At 41.9% G+C, this 22,463-nt stretch overlaps 1 protein-coding gene across 10 annotated transcripts in view; it reads left to right on the forward strand.

Annotated features, from left to right (window-relative positions):
- Nucleotides 1-22,252, forward strand: part of SBF2 (SET binding factor 2) — a 499,008-nt gene extending 476,756 nt beyond the window's left edge. For 8 of the 10 annotated variants that reach the window (XM_060399918.1, XM_042233068.1, XM_015101036.3 and 5 more), the window contains 8 exons: nucleotides 9,617-9,743; nucleotides 11,933-12,060; nucleotides 13,210-13,443; nucleotides 14,555-14,659; nucleotides 16,054-16,247; nucleotides 16,908-16,995; nucleotides 19,370-19,501; nucleotides 20,485-22,252. In XM_060399918.1, the coding sequence (XP_060255901.1) occupies nucleotides 9,617-9,743; nucleotides 11,933-12,060; nucleotides 13,210-13,443; nucleotides 14,555-14,659; nucleotides 16,054-16,247; nucleotides 16,908-16,995; nucleotides 19,370-19,501; nucleotides 20,485-20,583 (1,107 nt within the window). In that variant the 3' untranslated portion in view covers nucleotides 20,584-22,252. The other 2 variants (XM_060399914.1, XM_060399917.1) reach the window with 1 other exon arrangement.
- The last annotated feature ends 211 nt before the right edge of the window (nucleotides 22,253-22,463 follow it).

Below are 22,463 nucleotides of genomic sequence, written 5' to 3' on the forward strand. Positions count from 1 at the left end.
ATTAGTCTCATTTACTAATTTTTTATCTTTAACAAATTATTTAACCTCTTTGTACTTCAGTTTCTTTATATATATATATATTTATATATATATATATATATCTCAGAAGGATTAAAAATCTTATGTGAAATGATTGGCACAGAAGGTACACAGTTAATGTTTGTTAAATCTTAATGTGTGAAATAACAAAAACTAGTATTAGCTACCTGTTTTTTCTAGGGTGTGTCTGCTGCTGCTGCTAAGTCGCTTCAGTCATGTCCGACTCTGTGCAACCCCATAGGCAGGATGTGTCTTGTATACTCATAATTTTTAAAATGTTGATACCATTAAATACAGGTTCTCTTGTAGCTTAATATTTGTAATTCCTGAAATAAAATCCAATTTTAACTTATTATATTTTATTCCCAAAATGTTGATTTTTCCTGGGATTTGAGTCATAGCTTGTTTTTATGAGTCTTTAAATTTTACAAAGTACTTAATGGCATATGGGCAAAAAGTAAAACCCTATAAACTCATATTTCTCCAGATTCCATTTCATATTTTCTTATAAATAAGTGAAATTGGAAGGTTTTAGTACTTAATGGAAAATAAAACCAAAAATACCTCAAACAGGTTAGTCCTAACATTTTAAATCTGTATTTTTTTTGCTCTTTATCAAGATAAATACAAAGTTGTTTTGAACAGAATCCAGATGATGATTGAAAGGGGCCTAAAACTTTTCATCAGCATATTTGGGGAAATGCTCACATAGAATTAATTTATAGGCTGAGATGCCTATCATTCCCAGTTCTGCATAATACAGTACAGCTAAGTTTATTTGAAGCAGACTTGCCTTTAGGCAAGTTATAGCCAACAATAAAGAAAACTAATGAAACCAAAAGCTTTTCTTTGAAAAAATCAGTAAAATTAATAAACCTCTAGCCAGACTGAAAGGAAAAAAAAAAACACAAATTACCAGTATTAGAAATGAAGAAGATGACATCCCTACTGATTCTACAGATAGTAAACGGAGCATAAGGGAATATTGTGAACAATTTTGCATCAGTAAAATAAAAAATTTAGTTCCAATGGACAATTTCTTTGAAAGACACAAACTATCGCACTCACTCGAGAAAAGATATATAACCTGAATAGGCCTGTATCTAGTAAAGAAATTGAAATTGTAGTCAAAACCTTTCCACGTAGAAAGGTAGCTTCAGGCCTCAGTGGCTTAACTGGCAAATTCTACCAAGTATTTAAGGAAGTGAAAGTCGCTCTGTCATGTCCTACTCTTTACGACCCCATGGACTATACAGTCCATGGAACTCTCCAGTCCAGAATACTGGAGTAGGTAGCCTTTCCCTTCTCCAGGGGATCTTCCCAACCCAGGGGTCGAACCCAGGTCCTCCTGGATTGTGGACGGATTCTTTATCAGCTGAGCCACAAGGGAAGCCAAGAATACTGGAGTGGGTAGCCTATTCTTTCTCCAGTGGATCCTTCCAACTGGGAATTGAACCGGGGTCTCCTGCATTGAAGGCAGATTCTTTACCAACTGAGCTAACAGAGAAGCCCAGGGAAGAAATAATAGCAATTCTACAAAAACTCTTCCAGAAAATTTAAGCAAAAAGCCACTCAGTGTATGAAGCCAGCATTACCTTGATCTGACAAAGAAAAAGGGAAGCTATAGATCAGTATCTCTGATGGTCATAGATTCAAATTTTCTAAACAGAATTTCAGCAAATTAAATTCAACAATATATTTTAAAAGTGATATACCACGGTCAAATGGGGTTTGTTCTAGGAATGCAGTCAGTTTCGCACTTGAAATCAATTAGTGTAACTCACCATGTTAAGGAACTAGGACTCCCCTAGTGGTCCAGTGATTAAGAATCTGCCTGCTAGTGCAGGGGACACAAGTTCAGTCTCTGGTCTGGGAAGATCCCACATGCCAAAGGGCAACTAAGCCAGTGCACACAACTCCTGAACCCATGTAGAGTCTGAGTGCCACAGCTACTAAAATCTGCAAGCCTAGAGCCCATGCTCTACAACGAGAGAAGCCACCACAATGAGAAGCCTGCATACTGCAACAAGAGTAGCCCCCACTCACCGCAACTAGAGAAAGCCTGTGCACAGCAACGAAGACCCAGTGCAGCTAAAACACATGTTAAGGGACTAAAAAAAAAAAAAGCCCATACAGTCATTTCAGTAGATGCAGAGAAAAAACTTCTGACAAAATATAAAATCCCTTCCTTGTGAAAATTCTCAGAAATTCTCTTAAACTATAAACAGTATCAAAACCAAAAAAACCTACAGCTAATATCATACTTAATAATGAAAGATTGAATGCTTTCCCCCTAAGATGAGGAACAAGATGTGAGTGCCTGCTTCACCACCTCTATTCAACATTGTACTAAACTTAATAGCCATACAATAAGGCAAGAAAATAATAATAAAGACACCCACGTTGGAAAGGAAGAAGTAAAACTAGCTTTATTCGCAAACAACATGATTATCTATGGACTCTAACCCCCCAAAAAGAAAAAAGATCCTAAAATAAATGAGTTTAGCAAAGCTGCAGAATACATGCTCAATATACAAAAGTCAATGCTAGCAATAAACCATAGGAAAATTGAAATTTAAAAATATTACTATTTACAACAGTATCAAAAAAAATGGAAGAAATCTAGCAAAATACATTAAAGACCTAGACACAAACTATAAAATATTACTAAGAGAAAATATTTACGAAATAAATCAAGAAATACCTGTTGTTCGTGGATCAGAAAACTCGATGTTAAAATATCAGTTTCCCCAAATTAAAGATTCATTGTAATCATAATGAAACTCCTAGGAGGCCACTTTGTAGAAACTGGCAAACTTAATTCAATTAAATCCATATGGAAAGGCAAAGGATCTAGAATAGCCAAAACAACTTTGAAAAAGAACAAAATTGGGGGACTAACATTATCTGATTTTATTATAATGCTGTAGTAATCAAAACAGGATGATAATTGGTATAAAGATAGACAAATAGATCAATGTAACAGAATACAGTCCAGAAATAGTTCCATATATTTATGGTATATGGACAACTGATTTTTTTACAAAGATGCAAAACTAATAGGTAAATATGATATCACTTATTTGTGGAATCAAAAATATGATAACAATAACACACTCACAAAACAGAAACAGATTCACAGACATAGAAAAAAAAAAATCATGATTACCAGAGGGGAAAGGGGGTAGGGTAGGGATAAGTTAGGAGTTTGGGATTAGCAAACTACTATATATAAAATAGTTAAGTGGAAATGCAAACTAGTACAGCCACTATGGAGAACAGTGTGGAGATTCCTTAAAAAATTGCAAATAGAACTGCCTTATGACCCAGCAATCCCACTGCTGGGCATACACACTGAGGAAACCAGAATTGAAAGAGACACATGTACCCCAATGTTCATCGCAGCACTGTTTATAATAGCCAGGACATGGAAACAACCTAGATGTCCATCAGCAGATGAATGGATAAGAAAGCTGTGGTACATATACACAATGGAGTATTACTCAGCCGTTAAAAACAATACATTTGAATCAGTTCTGATGAGATGAGATGGATGAAACTGGAGCCAATTATACAGAGTGAAGTAAGCCAGAAAGAAAAACACCAATACAGTATACTAACACATATATATGGAATTTAGAAAGATGGCAATGACGACCCTGTATGCAAGACAGCAAAAAAGACACAGATGTGTATAACGGACTTTTGGACTCAGAGGGAGAGGGAGAGGGTGGGATGATTTGGGAGAATGGCATTGAACCATGTATACTATCATGTAAGAATCGAATCGCCAGTCTATGTCCGATGCAGGATACAGCATGCTTGGGGCTGGTGCACGAGGATGACCCAGAGAGATGTTATGGGGAGGGAGGTGGGAGGGGGGGTTCATGTTTGGGAACGCATGTACACCCGTGGTGGATTCATGTCAATGTATGGCAAAACCAATACAGTATTGTAAAGTAAAATAAAGTAAAAATAAAAATTAAAAAAAATATATATATATACAAAAAAAAGAAAAAAGAAAAGGTGTTAGCTTAAAAAAAAAAATAGTTAAGCCACAAGGTCCCACTGTATAGCACAGGGAACTATATTCAATGTCTTGTAATAAACCATAATGGAAAAGGATATGAAAGAGAATATATGTGTGTGTGTATAAATATATATATATGATGTATGTGTATGTGAAAGTCACTCAGTCATGTCCGACTCTTTGTGACCCCATGGACTATACAGTCTTTGGAATTCTCCAGGCCAGAATACTGGAGTGGGTAGCCTTTCCCTTCTCCAGGGGATCTTCCCAACCCAGGGATGGAACCCTGGTTTCCAGCATTGCAGGCAGCTTCTTTACCAGCTGAGCCACCAGAGAAGTCCATACATATACATATATACACATACATACATATATGTGTGTGTATATATATATATAAGTAATCACTTCACCATGCACCAGAAATCAGTGCAACACTGTAAATCGGCTACACTTCAACAAAAATTTTAAATAAAAAATGTCTAAAAAATAGGTAGAAAAGAGTCTTTTCAACAAATGGTATCAGACAATTGGATTTCCAGATGCAAAATAATTGTTTTTGACCCATACCTTGCATCAATATAAAAATTAATTCCAAAGGGGTCATAATACTCTACCTCTAGAAGAAAACATAGGAAGAAATCCTTGTGATCTTGGGTTATGAGGCAAGGATATCTTAGATTCAACACCAAAAGCATCATCCATAAAAGAAAAAAATAAATTAGATAAATTTAATTTAAAAAATAAATTAGATAAATTCAGTCAGTTCAGTTCAGTCGCTCAGTCGTGTCCTACTCTTTTCAACCCCATGAATTGCAGCACACTAGGCCTCCCTTAGATAAATTAGACTTTGTCAAAGTTAAAAACTTTTGTTTTTCAAAATCACTGTTAAAAAAAATGAAAAGACAAATCACAGAGTGGGAGAAAACATTTGCAAATCATGTATCTGCTAGAGGACTTATATCTAGTATATAAAAAGGATTCTCAAAACTAAATATTTAAGAAACAACCAACCTATTTTTTTAATAGCATAACATTTATACTGACTTCAAAGATATACAGATGGAAAATTAGCAGATGAAAAGACACTTTTATCATTTGTCATTAGGAAATGCAAATTAAAATCATTGAAGTAAAGTGAAGTCGCTCAGTCGTGTCCGACTCTTTGCAACCCCGTGGACTGTAACCTACCAGGCTCCTCCATCCGTAGGATTTTCCAGGCAAGAGTACTGGAGTTGTTTGCCATTTCCTTCTCCAGGGGATCTTCCCAGCATAGGGATTGAACCCACATCTCCTTCATTGACAGGAGGATTCTTTACCACAGAGCCACCAGGGAAGGCCTATATAAAGTTCAAGTAGGTACCAATTAACCCATAGTGACAAAAAGCAAATCAGTCATTGCTTGCAGAGGAGGGTGCAGGAAACGCTGGGGAGTTATGGTTGGTAGGTTCACTGTGTTAATGGTGGTAATGGCTTCACAGGTGTATGGAGATGGTATAATGTAGCATATTGTACACTTTAAATATATGCAGCTTATTGTATGTCAGTTATACCTCATTAAAGTAAAAAAAAAAAAAAAAAGTGGCTAACAAACCTCTACTCTCTCACTCATTCCCTGTAATAAGTCCTGGAGGACATCTCTGGCCTTGATCCCATTTCCTCTATCACAACAATACTTAGCAGGAGGAGGAGAAGGCCTGGTGTACTGTGCCTTGTGGAGAGCACTGTGGTGGGGTACGGCAGGAGAGTCCAGGTGTCCTATTGACAAGGCGGGGGGAAGCCAATTAACAGGACAAGCTCAGTTTCTGGGATGTAGGACTAAATGGAGAGAGTATAATTTTTCTTTTTTACTAGAAGTCTAAGCATGAGATTTTTGTCTTGTATTCATAATCAGGTCTTAATTTTTCATCATAGTAAAAAGACATTTCAGAAAATTCCTGATGTGGTTATCTAGGCATTAATCACTCCAGCATTCAGGTCACTTTGATTTTTTTTTTCCATCAAAGAAATTTTTACATGCTTGTTGCTTAAAACTGTTGCTACCAAGTAAAAGAACCAAGTTGTTCAGCATCTTCTCTTCCACTCCCAACAGCCCTGATAATTAACCCCAGTATGGGGACAGACCGTTTTTAACCCCAAGCAGTTAGCACCTGCAGGTGCCTTCATGGCCACACAGACACAGACACCATGGTGCCCTCAAGCGCTTAGAAAACCTGGATGTTTTCTAAGTAGCAGTTCCAGCTCGAGCAGGGCGAGTGCCAGCAGCCTTGAAGAAGTGTCTAGTCTTTCTGTCGTTAATTGTATAGTGCAGGGTTTGTGGTGAGGTCAGTCACTCAGCACAGTGGTCTGTGAGAGCATTTTTCCACTTGTAGAGGAGTTTTCCTTCTAGTCCTAGCGGCTGATCTCCCTGAGTGCCTGTAAGTTCAACTTAAGGTCATATTCATTATCATTTCCATTCTACTTTACCTCAGAAGTGGGTCGTTAAAATTATATTCCTAAGCATATTAAATATCAGAATAATCAAGAAAAGATAACAGTTATATATGCAGCAAGTGGTTTTTATGGAGAAGAATCACTGAGAGAAATGTTTTGTTATTCTGGGGCTTTGTTTAATAATTTTTTTTTTAAGTTTTTAGAATTGTCATGGACTAGGTCAGTGGAAATTGCCCTGAACTCTTCCCCTGGAAATAGTGAGCCAAGGGTCTGGCCTGTGATTATGGAGTTTTATTCCAAGGGCTCTTGGGACAAAGTTGTTCTTGGAGCTCACACCCAAGCACATTGCAGATTTCTCCCTGAAACTCTCAGATGGTAGAGAACCAAGCTCCATCCTGGACCTGTCTCCTTCTATCCCAAGAGCCACAGTCCAAGTCACCCCTTCTCCATCATGTGCACCGGGGCCCGTTGAGGTGGTGCTATGGATTCAGGAACTCAGGCTAAAGAGTTTAAGTTCTAAAACCTGGAATATGGTGCACTCCCTCACTATTTAGAGCCACACCCCAGTTGTCCTACAGAAAGCTCCCCTGTCCTGGGGAGGCCAGACGCAACAGGAAGGACGGAAGCTCAGGTCAAGAAAGCAGGTCCATCTGCAGTTTGCAACGATGCAGAAGAGTCAGACTGTTTTAATACATCTTAGCCTCCATTTTATTTTCCATTACGTATGAACTAAAATTTTAGTTCAGTGTAAAAGCCAAAAAAAAGTTAATAGAAAAAAAAACCTTTAATCATAGAAATCTAGGTTCCTAATCAAGTGATAAAGGTTGATAAATTGATGGTATCCAGATCATGACTTTAAACTCCCATTGATCTATTGAGTAATCAACATATTGCACATATGCCGCTCTCTTGGCTGACCAAGTGTGAGTCTACATTGCCAAATTAAACATGGAGAGGAAAGCTGGCTTTTCAGACAGCCTGCCTGCAGAGTTCATTTGAAACAGCTTTTAAGCAAATACAATTATGATTGGAACTTATCTCAACCAAGTGAAATTCTCTTGTTGGTCATGAGAGAATGAGCAGTCCAGAGGTGAGATTGCTGGGTGGACCACAGTGTCCCAAGGTCATCAGCCTATCTTCTGCCAACATAAGATGGCTCCAGAGAGTCTGCCTAAAGCACACCACAGCCCAGTGACCCTTCCAGGCTCTGCCTTGCTCCCACCCTTCCATGCCATTCCCTCATCCTTATTCCTCCCTCCAGTGACCTCACTGAGTTACTGATGGAAAATTAAAGTTAAAAGGCTTTATAAGCTCTTCCCTCCCACCCGTGGCACTTGAACATACTTCTCTTTTTGTCTACTCTTCTATTCCGCCTCATTTTTAAGGCTTTTGCCTGCTTCTGGACCCTTGGCCTCATTCATTCTTGCTTTCCCAGGGCCTTACTCTCTTAGTTATCAGCTCTTTCTCCACAGTTTATTCTGTTGGCTCCTTCTGCATTGCCCTCAGACAGGGCACACATTTCTTTTGTCAGGAAAACAACTCTTGCTGTCCACCCCCCAAACCACCACCTTCTCTTCTCATTCCTTTCACTGCCAAACTTCTGTAAGTATAATTTTTCTTATCGTATTACACACTGTTACACCACAAATGCCTGGAAAGCAAGGACCGCAGCATACAATGGTCCCTATCTGTCAGGTATCTAGCCCAGTATGAAGTAAATGAGACACTGACTGTGCAGCCTAACAAGCCAGGATTCGAATCTGGGCTCGCTCATGACTGTAAGTGACCTTGGGTGAATTACTTAATCCTGCTCATCTTCAGCTTCCTCATTCGTACAGGGTTGGGGGTGGGTGATAATACTCATCTTCAGAGGATCTGAATGGACATTTTTCCAAAGACATACAAATGGCCAAAGGTATATGAAAAAGTGCTCACTCACCCAGGGATCGAACCCAGGTCTCCCACATTGCAGGCAGATGCTTTAACCTCTGAGCCACCAGGGAAGCCCCACTAATCATCAGGAAAGTGCAAATTGAAATCACAAGACATCACTTCACACTTGTTCGAATGGCTAGTATCAAAAAGACAAAAGGTAACTGGGAGAGGATGTAGAGAAAAGGGAGCTCTTGTGCATTGCTGGTGGGGATGTAACTTGGTTCAGTCACTGTGGAAAACAACATGGAGGCTCCTCAAAATATTAAAAAATAGAACTACCATATGACCCATTAATCCAATTTCTGGATATATTAGAAGGAATAAAATCATTATCTCAGAGATACCTCATTGTAGCATTATTCACAATAGTCAAGAAATGGCAGCAACCTAAGTATCCATCTACAGATGATGTATATGTTATAAATATAAACATTATATACATAAACATTAAATATCACTCAGTCATGAGAAAAAAGTAAATCCTGCCATTGCAACAGTGTGGATAAACCCTGAGAGAATTATGCTAAGTGAAATAAGTCAGAGAAAGATAAACTGTATGATCTCACTTATAGGTAAAACCTTAAAAAGCCTTACTCATGAAAACAGTAGAATAGTGGTTACCAGAGGCTGGGGGTTGTGGGGAGGTGGCAGATGGGAGATGTTTGTCTTCCAGATTTAAGAGGAGAAAGTTCTGGGGATCCATTGTACACCGTGGCAACTATAGTTAACATTACTGTATTATATCCTTGAAAGTTGCTAAGAAAGTAGATCTTAAATAGTCTCACCACCAAAAAACAAAACGGTAAGCATATGAGGTTATGGAGGTGTTAACTAACACTAACATGGTAATCATTTTACAATAGACTTGTGTATTAAATTACTGTGTTGTACACTTTAAACTTATACAATGTTATATGTCAATTATAGCTCAATAAATCCAGCAAAAAATAATGCGTATCTTGCAGTGTTGTTATGGAGATTATATGAGATTATGCTCATAAAGCCCCCTAGCGTGGTGTCTGGCAAAGGGCTGGTTCACTTCCCACTTCCACTCCTGTCAGGGATTCAGTTGACTTGAGTCACCAAATGGCCTCCCGTGCGTTTCAGTCAGTGTTCAGTGGCATGGCGTCCACTTTTTGTTCCATTTAATTCTTATTCTTTTCTTTGCCTTGTGTGTTTCAGGTTCACAACCAGTATCCAACTGAGTTTGAATTCAATCTCTATTACTTAAAGTTCTTGGCTTTCCACTATGTGTCTAATCGCTTTAAAACATTTCTCCTGGATTCAGACTATGAAAGATTAGAGCACGGTACGTGTTTGCATGCTCTTGTTCAGTCTTTTTTTGTTAGTGTTATGTATTTTTAATTAAAAACTCTAATAAAATAATCACCCCCAAGTGTGGCAAGGCCACTTTAGTGTTTTATTCTGAACTGTGAAAGTATGATGGACATGAATGAGTGAGATTTTGTGCTGTGCCAGATCTTGGGGACTGATAATGGTCGTCATGTAGCACCTTTGAAAACGTCAGTCTGCTAATTACTATCTTACTATCTCCACGCAGTAGCACTGTTTGTGGAGAAACACCTGGCTCCTAGCTATTCCACCCCTGGTACATGCTGGTAGGTTACTGCTCCCCTGGAAGCAGTTTGCATAGCAGTTATGGCCACGGGCTCTGGAGCAAAGAGAATACAGTTAAATTTCAACACTGCCAGTTACCAGCCAAGTATCAATACTTAGGATAGGTTAGGTTCCTCTCCGAGTTTTCTCAGTTTCCACATCTTTAAAATGAGGATAATAATAGCACACACCCCTTTTTGGACCAGGATGACCACATTAGGAAATTTTTGTAAATTTCTTAGCACAGTTGCTACCACATAGTAAGAACTCAATAAATTTTAGATAGCACCATTATTATAATTTTTAATGGCAGTAACAGTTCTAAAGAATAGATTCTTGAAAGCTTGTCAGCCCCTGTGTAAACGTTCCCCAAGGGATTTTACGTTCTTACTCTGCTGTTGTTATAGGGAGGGGGAAACGGGGATACATGTGAGTAGTTTTGTTAAGAAGACAATCAAGTAAAGAAAAGCAGTATGTTATGTCTACTGTTTATTTTCAGTATATTATACATACTGAATATTCATAAAGAGGATTCTCTTAATGGCTGAAAATATTTACTAATGTTCTGAGTTTAAAATATGAAAGCAAGAAATACTGTTTTTCAGTGCATGCTATTAAACTTGTCTAGTACAATATTTCATACTTTTGGTAAGGGAGACAGCACTGGTGTGACCATTTCCTTTCCTGTTTGTACTTCCAGACCTTTGTTGACTCATAAAATTGTCATTCCACACATCACAATCAGAAACCTTAATTTTTTAGTCACCCTTGTGTTGGGAAGACATTATGTAGAGCTGGTTACAGTGGACATTAGAGTCACTCAGAGAACTTTTTAAAATGACTTTTATCTGGGGCCTATTCTCATATTCTGTAATTGGTCTGAGGTGAGACCTAAGTACTAGGACTTTTTGAAGCCCCTGTTTTTTTTGTTGTTGTCTTTTTTAAATGAGTGGCCAGGGTTGAGAACTACTGTTCTGCCCTCTACACTTAACAGGTAGAGAAGAAACATTAATTAGTGTTGGTGCTAGTTTAATCTCTAAATCATGTCCAGCTCTTAAAACTCCATGTCTTGGGGGCCCCTCATATTATAAGATTTTGTGCAGCCTTGGGCATGAAACATTATTTTATGGTAAATAAAATGCCTATTAACTTTTGACTGAGTCTTTTCATTTAAAGCAAGAAAAGCCAGAGGGGCACTCTCGCTGGCCTTTTAAAGAAACACCTCCTGCCTCATGCTAACACACCTTCCTCTCTATTAAAACAAAGCAGGCTCATGTAAGTAACAGACTGAAAGGTACAAATATAGTACCTGAAATGCCACCCTCCCCAATTCAGCTTTTAACTCACCCAAGGATACAGACCACACCCATCTGACATCTACAGTCTCCCTAACCATGATGTGTGGTGTATGTAAACTACCAAACAAAGAAAACACTTTAAATGGCTTCGTAATAAACAGCCAGCAACTTTATAAAGAAACATAAATTTTTGTTTTTAACTGAGTCTCATCAAATCATTTCCCTTCCAGCTTTTTGGAAAAATGTGTAGAATGTCTGCTGGCATGGACCTCTGTGAATCTAGATATAGACGTGGGATGTGGCCTGGGGGGGCGTCATGATGTATTGCTAAATACTTGGGAAAACTTCAGCACATGTTTTCCTTCCATTTGGATTTGTTTCCATATAGCTGTGAAGCCCATTCCTATCTTTAGCTTTGCTACAGTCCTTTCCTATCTCCTTAGTTATTTTCTAAGGTTTTTGCCCATGCAGTGATGTTTCTAGAGCCATACAAAAAGCTCCATTTTTCATCTGCTACATGCATCACATTATTAAGCAAACTGTTGATTTATTTGACTTTTGTTTTGCTGATTTTTTTTTCCAGGAACTTTATTTGATGATAAAGGAGACAAGCATGCCAAAAAAGGAATTTGTATTTGGGAGTGTATTGATAGAATGCACAAGAGGAGTCCCGTTTTCTTTAATTATTTATATTCACCAGTGGAAATAGAGGTAAAGAAAGCAAGCATTTATGTTGCATTTTTGGAATATTTTTGTGTTGAAGTTTTCCTTACGTTGAGCGTATATAAGCTGTTTAAGCTTTTTATAAACATTTGACTAGGTTTCATACCAGAAGTTATTTCAAAGTTGATACACTTTGGGTTTAGATTATGATGCAATGAAGTCTGTTACCAAATTCTTGACCAGAAAAATTAGGAGCTGGCCCCCTAGACATAGAGAGGATAACTTCAAGAAACTCAGAGCAAATCAACTTGCCCTGGAAAGGAGAACAAACAAAACTTAAACCCTCAGCATACTGTCTAAGCTGAAAAACCTAAAGTACTTCAGAAAAGACTTCCCTAAGTCCATTCATACCAGAGCCATGGAAGAAACCCTATGAGAAGCAGGAAGGTTGGAGCCCAGCCAAGAAAGTTGACTTCTCAGGGACAGCCATGCTCTGCCATGCCCGTCTACATGAAATAGGCTCTGCAGTGGAGCGGAGCTCTCCACCACCACTCACGGGCAAAAAGGCCAGACCCTGGGCCCCAGAACAATAGGACCCCACCTTGGCCTTTCTCCACATGCACCCTCCTTATGAGGTGTGTGAGAAACCAAGGGTACATGCTCAGATGCTCCTCCTTCATCTAGACCACACTCTGGTACTTCAGAATTCCTTGCCCAAATTCAAATTACTTGCCAGACCACTTCCCTAAGCCAGTAAGTACACTCCTAAGCCGAAGGTCCACTAAGGAGTAGCATTTGTCAGGGAGCAGACAGTTCATCTGCAGGGCTGGGGTATACGTGCCTGTTCGTAAGAGACCTTCAGAGTGCAGGACAGAGCTGAGCCAGGAGCAGCAGAGGTTTAGGCCAACAACTGGGAACTGGGACCAGCCTCCCCCAGTGCCGAGGAGTCTGAGAATTCTCAACTGAAACCTGGCCTTCTAGGTCGTTTGGAAGTTATATTTGTCAGGGTAGGAGGATGGAACACACTTTATCTAATAGTTATATTGATGTGTAATGTTTAAATATATAGACATATGTAATGAGAACCTCTGTTCATCCTCTTCCCTGGACCCTGCAGTGTCGGGGGCTGGCCTGCCTGTAAGCTTGGGCTACTTTGAGGTCAGGATAAAACTACATTTCAGAATTTTCTTCAAACAGGCCCTGAAGCCAAGTGTAAATGTTTCCAGCCTCAAGAAGTGGGATTACTATATAGAGGAGACGCTTTCCACAGGGCCCTCTTATGACTGGATGATGCTGACCCCCAAGCAGCTGCCCTCCGAAGACTCTGAGCTGGCCGGAGGAGCCAGGCCCCAGAGCCAGAGGAGAACCGTGTGGCCATGCTACGATGATGTCAGCTGTGCTCAGCCCGACGCTCTCACCAGCCTTTTCAGTGTAAGTCAGCCACGCAAAGCCAGACTCCCAAGGCTCTGGGCCCCTGAAGGCACGAGAGGCCTCGGGAACCTGGCTGAGTGAAGCCTGGTTCACCAGCTCCTGGCTAGCATTCTTGCCAGCACCGTAGAACATGTGGAAACCAGACCGGCTCCCCAGCATCCCTGGAGATCCAGGCACAGGGACTGGAAAACAGTCTCAGTAGAAGGGAGTTTTTCATCATTACGAGGAAGCATTCAAGCAAGTAGAACAGTTCGCAGCTTCCCGGCTGTTTCATCTGGCCAAGAGCCGGAGTCAGGCCTGGGTTATGACTTCTGTGGGTGCCTTACTTCCCCCGGTCAGAAGTGTGGGTAGCTGATGGTCTGATGGGAGTACTGCCAGCCGTCTTCTGCAAGTTATATTCTGGAGTGAAGCCACTCTGGCAGTAACCCCCATGAGGAGAGCAGCGGCCCTGAGGGAAGGGTTTGAGCCCTGACACAGGCCAGACAGTTCCTGAAGAGCCTTCTCCATTCAGTCTTCCCACCAGGAGAAGCGTGTGCGAGAGCGCCGTCACAGAGGCCGCTGCTCTGCTCTCAGTCTCCCTGGCCGAGGGAAACGCCAGGCTTGGGCATTTCTTGGTTCATTCTCCCTACATCTGGTTTGAATCATCAGAGTCAAGGGGTTTCTCTGTCCAGGACAGACTTCTCATCTACCTCAGCTATTAGGGTCTGGACATAGGCCTAGTGCTTGACCTTTTGCTGTGGCCATCAGATTTCCTATGGGCTGGCCAAGGGTGAAGGTGTTCGGATACAGATTTCATCTCTCTATTTAAGCCATCAGTACAAAGAGGCCCGGTTACAGATCCTAATAAATTATCTTTGCCACAGTGCATCACACCAGCTAGCACTCCCGCCACCACCATTTCTGGCTGGGAGGCCTCTGAGGCCCTGGGCTCACTGCTCAGAGGAGCTGTGGCTCTGGGGAGCATCGTGATTTCTGTGAAAGACTTGGTTGGCCAAGAAGTTCGTTTGAGTTTGTCTGCTGTTATGGAAAAGCCCAAACGAACTTCTTAACCAACCCAATACTTAATCTGTAAAAAAAAAAAAAAAAAAAAACCCTTTTAATTTCTCTGTAGGAAATTGAAAGACTGGAGCATAAATTGAACCAAACCCCTGAGAAGTGGCAGCAGCTGTGGGAACGGGTAAACGTGGACCTTAAAGAAGAGCCCAGAGCAGACCATGTGAGTTGGCAAAGCCCTTTGAAGAGCTGCTGCTGAGCTTCTTGAGGGCACTGGGTCAGCTGGGGCCTCTGCCACTCGTAACCCAGGACGTTTATGGCCAAAGAGAGGGGTCATGCCTTGAGGGTCCAGGGCAGAAATTTCCAAACGACCGAGTACTTCCTGAGTGTCTCACTCTACCACAGTGATATGATACTTATGTTCAGTGCCCTAAATCCGGGGGAAATTACTGGGTTTTTTCTATCTCAGCACCTCTGTGGTTTCAGCTGGTCTTCTGCCACAGGAGGGGAGGGAAGAAGGGAATGCCAAGATCTTGTTGGCTCCAGAGAAATAGGGAAAATGAAATATTTTAAAACAGTAAAATATGCCACTCTCTGTTGCTCACCCCCCCCTTTTTGTTTCTAAATTAAGAAACATTTACTGTAAAAATATTTTAATACCAAATACTCCATTTTCTGCTTCTCACCACCCCTTAAGCTGTAACATGTGGAATGGGCTGTGCTGAGCCCCTGAGCATCCACACCTTAGCGTCCTGTTAACCTGCAGTGAGGCAGTGGCGTCCAGCTCATGCCTGCAGGCTCAGGCCCAGAAAACACGGCTGATACACAGGGAGGCCACCGGCCAAACCCACAGCAGGTCGGCTCCAAGTGCAGCAGAGGGAGGTTAGGACAGATGAGAGCACTTGAGGAAAGGAGAGGTGAGCAGGGTCAGATGTCACAGAGGGGTCAAGGAGAATGGAGTATAGAAGAAAATGTCCTCGGACCCTATAAGAAGGGGTCCTTGAGGCGCCATTTTTTGCCTGCAAGTGGCAACTCAGGGGCTATTATCAGACAGGCCACAGGTGGATGAAGTCTTACTGCTTTTTTTCTAAGAATAAAATAGTTTGTTAATTTTTTTGATTATGAATATGAGATATATGTATTCCTTTAAGTATGTATTTCCTTTATAACACAGGAAGTTATAAAATAGAAATCACCCAAAATTTATAACATAGAAATAAACCACTATGCCTTCAGACTTTTAAACACATATATAAAAGGGATTTACTATAGACGTAGTTTTTAAACCTGCTTTCTTTTTTCCTTAATATATGGCATGCGTGTCCTTCCATTTGTCGCATATAAATCAGCATCCTTTGTAACAGCTGTCTAGAATTCCGTTGTTCAGAAATTTTTTTTTTTTTAACTAGCCCCATAATGATCAACATTTAGGTACTTTCTAGTTTTTCGCTATGTTAAAAAAAAAAAACTCCAAGGTAAGCATCCTTTTATACATATTTTATATAGACATAAATATATGATCCAGTTTCTTTCTTGAGGTAAATTTTTAGAAGTGAAATTACCAGATTAGCTACTTAAAGTCTTTGTAAAGCCTTCCTACCTCCTGTTCTTTTTCAGCCCCAGAGATACCCTTCAGGATCCCCAGGAACTGTGTCCACCAACCTCCCTTTTTATCAGAAGAGGCCTCAGCTCCACCTTCCAGAGAGCAACGTGGCAGAAGAGCAGAACACTGGTGTCCCCCCATCCAACGGGGTGGACCGCAGAGCAGCCACGCTGTACAGCCAGTACACGCCCAAGAACGACGAGAACAGGTAGATGCTGTGAGCCCTTCCAGGGGGTGCAGCAGAGGCTCTCCCAGCCCCCCTCGAATCAGCTGGGCCTAGGCCGTGCCACGTCTATCAACTTAAAAGGGATCCGCTTTAATTCTTTGTTTCTGTTTTAAATGTGGTAGATGGTTCTTGGAAGAGGAAAAGTCAAAATTATAACTAAAACAAGGCCGGAAGGTTGTAGTTTTTTGTGGCGGGCCCTACTATCTCCTATCTGCCTGGTCTTTTGAGGGAATGTGTGTTAGTGAGCACTTCTCCAGTGGCAGACTTCTGAGATCCAGCACATGCTCGACCAAGCAGAAAGGAATTTACTCACATGAGGTGAGAAGGCCAGGATGCACCAGTTTCTCACAGTACCTTCAGGCTTCTCTCATTCACCAGCTCTGCTGCCTGTACAGGCTGCGTGAACCCCAGCGTGGTACAAAGGATGGCTACTGAGAGCTCCAGACCTCACAAGCTTGGCAATCCCAGCAGAATGAGGCAGTCTTTCCCTGAGAGTCTAGTAGAGGAATTCTGGGGGGAGCTCCGACTGATCTTTTTTGGATCATCTAGGGGAAACAGAGTCTTGACCAACAAAAACAGCAGATATTGCCTTTACAGCACGTAGTAAAATCATATTAACCGCCATGTCATCATTACTTCTAGGTCCTTCGAGGGAACGCTGTACAAAAGAGGGGCTTTGCTGAAAGGCTGGAAGCCCCGTTGGTTTGTTTTGGATGTAACAAAGCATCAGGTAATAAACACCATCACAGCCTGTAGCAGTCACTTCTCCCTAGGCGAGGCTCCGTCCCTGGCTGTTGTGTGACTCCCAGCAGACACGCAGAGCCCCCATGCACAAAATGCTTCCCTGAGGCTTCTCACCAGCTACCTGTGGGCTCCTCTGTGGAGCCAGTGAGAGGGCACCTAGCAGCCCTCTGAGAAAGTGCGGGTGTGTGCAACAGAGGCAGTGACCAGGCGCCCAGAGCATCAGGAGCAACAAAACTCTGCTTTCTAATGCTCATGCATCTCCTGCTGCCTGCTGTCCACAACCAGGCCGGGGGAGGACCTCAGGGTTTCAGCGTATTGCGTACCACATGCATACACAGAGCCCATGCCTGTGAACACTCTCCAGAGCACAGATCACTTCATCTCGACAGCACAAAGCATCCATTCAAAGTCAAGGGTGTTAATTTATTCAACAAACATTTCTTGAACACCTTCTCTGTGCCCATCCCTGTACTAAAGAAGGCATCATTATCCCTCAAAGGTGACAGCAACAGAGGAGGGAGGGAGCTTTAAAACAGGGAGAAGGGGATGTGCCCATCCAAACCTGAAATCCTCAGTGGGCAGACACTAGCCTGGCCCTCCCAGACCATTCTGGGAAGTCATTTCCCCACTGTTAGGTTCTTTGCTATGGCTCTAGCTCCCCTACCCCTGCTCTCCCCACAGTCCTTAGAGTCAGAATCTTTGCTTCGGTGATCTTGGAGGGTAGGGGGACACTATGCAAACTTCCAGCCTCTTTGCATCATTCACTGGAGAGTCACAGGTCCTCCCATGGTCTGACCGGAGACTCTGCCTTAGAACTAACCAGTCAGCCCTGAGCAGGTTCTCAGTGCATTTGTGTGTGACATGGAGTCTACTGAGAAAGACACGGGCTGTACCCCAGCACGGTGCTCTGGTTGGAGCTGCATCTAGAGGACTCCTGCCAGATAAGCACTTTATGTGGGCATCAACCACCTCTCACTCTGCTCAAGGAGTTTCATAAAGGCTGCACAGGATCCTGTTGGATTACAGATACAGAGTTGTTTTTTTTTTTTTTTTTTACAGATATGCAGTGGAAGCCCTTTTCAGGCAACTGGACTTTAAACAGCACTGTCTTTGAAATTAGAGCCTACATTGTATAGAAAAGTCCCATTAAACCACTAAATAAAACATAGGAGAATGTCATGATGTTTCTATAATTTACAGTTACATCAAATTATACTTGCATTCCTGACAGTCTCTTAGATTTAATGCAAAAGGTATATGGGTTTCTATTTGTACTACTCCTACCATGCCTGCAGAGAGAGGCAGGGAAAAGTCTGAGTTCAGAATCACAGTGATGGAGGCACCAGACACATTTCTGCCATGCAGCTTTCTGAAATCCGGACTGATTTAGTTCAAGTGAAATCCAGTCCTTACACATAGTAACCCTCAGTCAAATGTTGAGCTATTCACTGTTTTTCAAAAATTACTTCATATATAAATGCTATTTGGAAATTAGCTTTTCAGATATAGCATAGCTTGAACATATTTTCCTGCCAGTTCACATATATCTTATTTCTTAAATGTTGTATAGCATTCCATACTATTGATGTACCATCATTTAATTAACCAAGACCCTACTGACAGGCAGATACATCTTATCATTAGCTGATAGAGGGAGTGCTGAAGGAAACCTCTTTGTTTGTGTGTCTTTGCATGCTTGTGGGGGTGTTTCTGTAAGATAAATTCCTAGAGGTGGGAAAGGTGTATCAATAGGTATAAGCATTTTAGCTTTTAGTTCATATTGCCAGATTGTCCTCTGATAGGTTTCTGACTAATTATAACCCCACAAACGGTGCTTATGAATACCTCATGCCTTCCATTCAACCTGAATATTGTCAACCATTTTAAATATTTCTTAATCTAAGTGAAAAGTGAAATCTCATTGATTTCATTTACTTTTGACTGTTTAGGCTGTTCACCTTTGCAGATGTTTATAGGTCGCTCACATTTTTTCTGTGAGTTGCCAGTTGAAATCCTTTGACCAGTTTTCCATTAGGTTGTTTATCTTTTTCTTCTCAATCTCTAGGAATTTTGTATACATTCTAAACATTAACCCCCCATTCATATGTTCCATATATTTTTTACAGTTGTTGATGTTTTTATTCTTTTACGTGTAATACGTTTATTCGAATTTCAAAAAATGTGTCTTTTTACCCTTTCTCCCAGCTACCTAATTCTTCTTCCTAGAAGCAGACAGTGTTTTTAATTTCTTGTCTGTTCTTCCGGACATAGTTGAGCAAGATATGGGAAAAGCCTGCCTTTTGAAAGCCCTGCTGTCTCCCTTTCCTGGGTCTCATATCCCATGTGTCCTTTGGTTCCAGCTGCGATACTATGACTCCGGTGAGGACACCAGCTGTAAGGGCCACATCGACCTGGCTGAAGTAGAAATGGTCATCCCTGCCGGTCCCAGCATGGGCGCCCCGAAGCACACGAGTGACAAGGCTTTCTTTGATGTAAGCTGACCTTGTCTTTTCCTGGCTCTTTGCACATAATCCCTTACAGTCAGTCCATCCACTCCAAGGATGACGGGGCCTCAGAGCAGTTGATGGTGACTACAGACGGGCCACAGCCCCACCCTGGCTGTGGGAACTGCTGCAGAACCTGAAGCCAGCACTCTTAATCCCCAAACCTGACCTCTCCCCGCTGTCCTTATGGCTCATAAAGGCTGCGTGTTGCTTTGCACAAAAGACTCCTTCAAAAGGTATCCAACTACACTTGGAAGCAGAGGAACTCCTTGTTAAATATTGTTATTCACTCACCACCTTCTGTCAAAAACAGATGTTACTTCCCTTTTATATCTTTTTGTCTTCAAGCTTGATCATCCAAAAAAAACATCATTAGTCACACATGATGACTGTCTTCCCTGACATCTTCAGCAGGCCTTGGGACATTTTATGGGCCACATGATAGGGGACTTATGTAGTCCCCAGAGCCAAGCAAGACTTCATACAGAACACAGGTCATACTCTAGTGCCCTGCTCAGGCTGTGAGGCCGCTTCCCTGACTCTGAACTCCCCGTGAGGCCCCAGCTGAAGACTTAGAGAAAGAGATGGGAAGGGAATGTGAAAGCCAGCCCCACCATGATGTGGATGAAGCTTAGTCTTCTTGGCTCCTTTGCTGCATGGCTGCAGTGCATGGGTGAGGCAAGAGGCTCCAGCTATTCCACACTCTCTTAGTCAAGAAGGTGCAAAGTCAGGCTTTTCTGGAATATCTGTTTTCTCTGCAGACCCTTCTGTTAAGATCCCCTGTGACTCTGGGGACCAGGAAAGTAAAATCATTTCTGTAATCAATGACAGTACAATAGTGGAGAGCAGAGAAATACGGAGGTTCTGGGGTAGCGTGAAAAGGGAAGGTCACAGGGATTGATTAGCTCACATGACCAAACCTGTACACTAGCCCTGCCCTCATCTCTGCTTCTCTTCCTTTGTTTTTGTAGCTCAAGACCAGCAAACGCGTGTATAACTTCTGTGCCCAGGATGGACAGAGTGCCCAGCAGTGGATGGACAGGATCCAGAGCTGTATCTCTGATGCCTGATACCCATGGTCAGCCCACACAGGAGGAGGAGGAAGGGCTTGTGCTGCCAGATAGGGAAAAAGTGCATGAATCCTTGAAGAGCTGACAGCTTCCTGCTCAGTCCTGATGAGTCATCCTGGGGCCTGAGGTTCTCCTGCCCTGACTTAGTCGTTCCCCTCTCGGCAGTTGCTAGGTCGTCCTAGCCGAGTAAGTGTGTCACACAAGGCTGGTCAAGAGCCCCAGGCCCTCCCTGTGTCTTGCACTAGGTTGTTCTAACCTAGTGGTTAGAACAATCCCTCATGGTTAGGGATCAGAAGAATGCTTCCTGAGCCATCTGTCACCCATCCCCTAGGCCGACCCATCCCCTAGGCCGAGCGGCTACCACCCACCTGGGTCCTTCTTCATGAAAGCTGGATCCTTTCTGTTCTCCAAGGTCATAACTTCCTTGGAAAACTTCCTGACAAGCAAAACTCAAAATCCTCCAAGACTATCTTCTGTTCTGCATAGGTTTCCCGTTGGAGGCTCCTGCTCTTACTGCCCAACCTTAGAGATACTTGGTTCTCTGGTGCTGCCAAAGGTGCTTCCAGGATCCCTGCTCGGCGCTGGGGTTCACAGCAAGACCACCAGTGCTCAGGCAGGCCAAGGGGCCCACAGAATAGCCTGATGGGAAAGATTGGCCAGGGAATGGTGCAGTAATCACCAGGCCAATGCAGGAAAACACAGCTTCCAAAACACTGAATTTTCCTAGGCCAAAGGTGCCCTGAGGATCCAGGACTTCGTGGTCCCATGTATTCTTCTGCTCCCTGACAGCTTCTTACACAAAATAACATGCAAAAAGCTGGATGCACTAATTCACAAAACAGCCACTTGCACTGAACTCTAATAAAGTGAAGATGTTGGAGAGACAGAAGCCAGCTGTTCATGAGCACACCATCCCTGTGACAAGGGCTGTATAGACCGCGGTCACACCGTGGCGTGACTGGAGGATACCCAAACAGCACCTCTGCACGTGAACTTAAGGACTTGTTTAGTCGTTGGATTTTCTGTACTTTTGATAACCTGTGTTTGTCCAGCTTGAGATACAGGAATGCTGTTTGCTCACAGTGAACAGAGACCGCTTTTCTGCAACAGCCACTGTGGTCAACTGGAGTCGTAGGTAGCTAGACCATCACATTTGTTTGAAATGTTAATATGTTAAATACCAAACTAATGTTTCAAAAATATGTATATATGATTTCTATACCCTTGTTTTTCAGGTAGTCTGCTTATAATTTAATATAAAATTAACTGATTCATTCATAAGATTTCAGTAATTTTAAAATGGTTCCCTTTTTAAAAAGCCACTTTGTAGATGAAAAATCAGATTTTCAAATTTAAAATTATCTACACACTAGGAAACAGACCTGTGTTAATATATAAGAAATTCGGGGGTAATAAGAATGAAGGATTTTTCTATCATTTTCATTTTATAAATGGCCACCTGTGAAAATGGTTTTTGCACATTATTTGTATTTTTCTTTGTATATGAAATAATTTTTTGTACTCTGTAAAATATGGAGCCCACTGTACCTTCAGCTATTTGAGACTACACAGTGCTTCTTTTGTAACTGGATTCTTTTAACTTTCATGAAGGCACTACATGCCTTGTATTCACTAACCACCTTGAATTAAACTTATTTCTTAAGAAAAAGCATCCCTCACTTATTGAAATAAAGCTCATTGTGCACTGCGGGACACTCAGGAGGCAACACTCATGATTCATACATGGGACTAAAAGTTCAAGGGTAAGACACAGCATAACCCATTTCTTGCCTTGGTTCTATCAATGTCGTCACTGTTCTTGGCTCAGGAAGTAACCAGACACTGGAAACGCTGGCCTCAGCTTCTGGGTTCTGAACACA

Source organism: Ovis aries, chromosome 15 (genome assembly GCF_016772045.2).
Source record: "Ovis aries strain OAR_USU_Benz2616 breed Rambouillet chromosome 15, ARS-UI_Ramb_v3.0, whole genome shotgun sequence".
Lineage (NCBI taxonomy): Eukaryota > Metazoa > Chordata > Mammalia > Artiodactyla > Bovidae > Ovis > Ovis aries.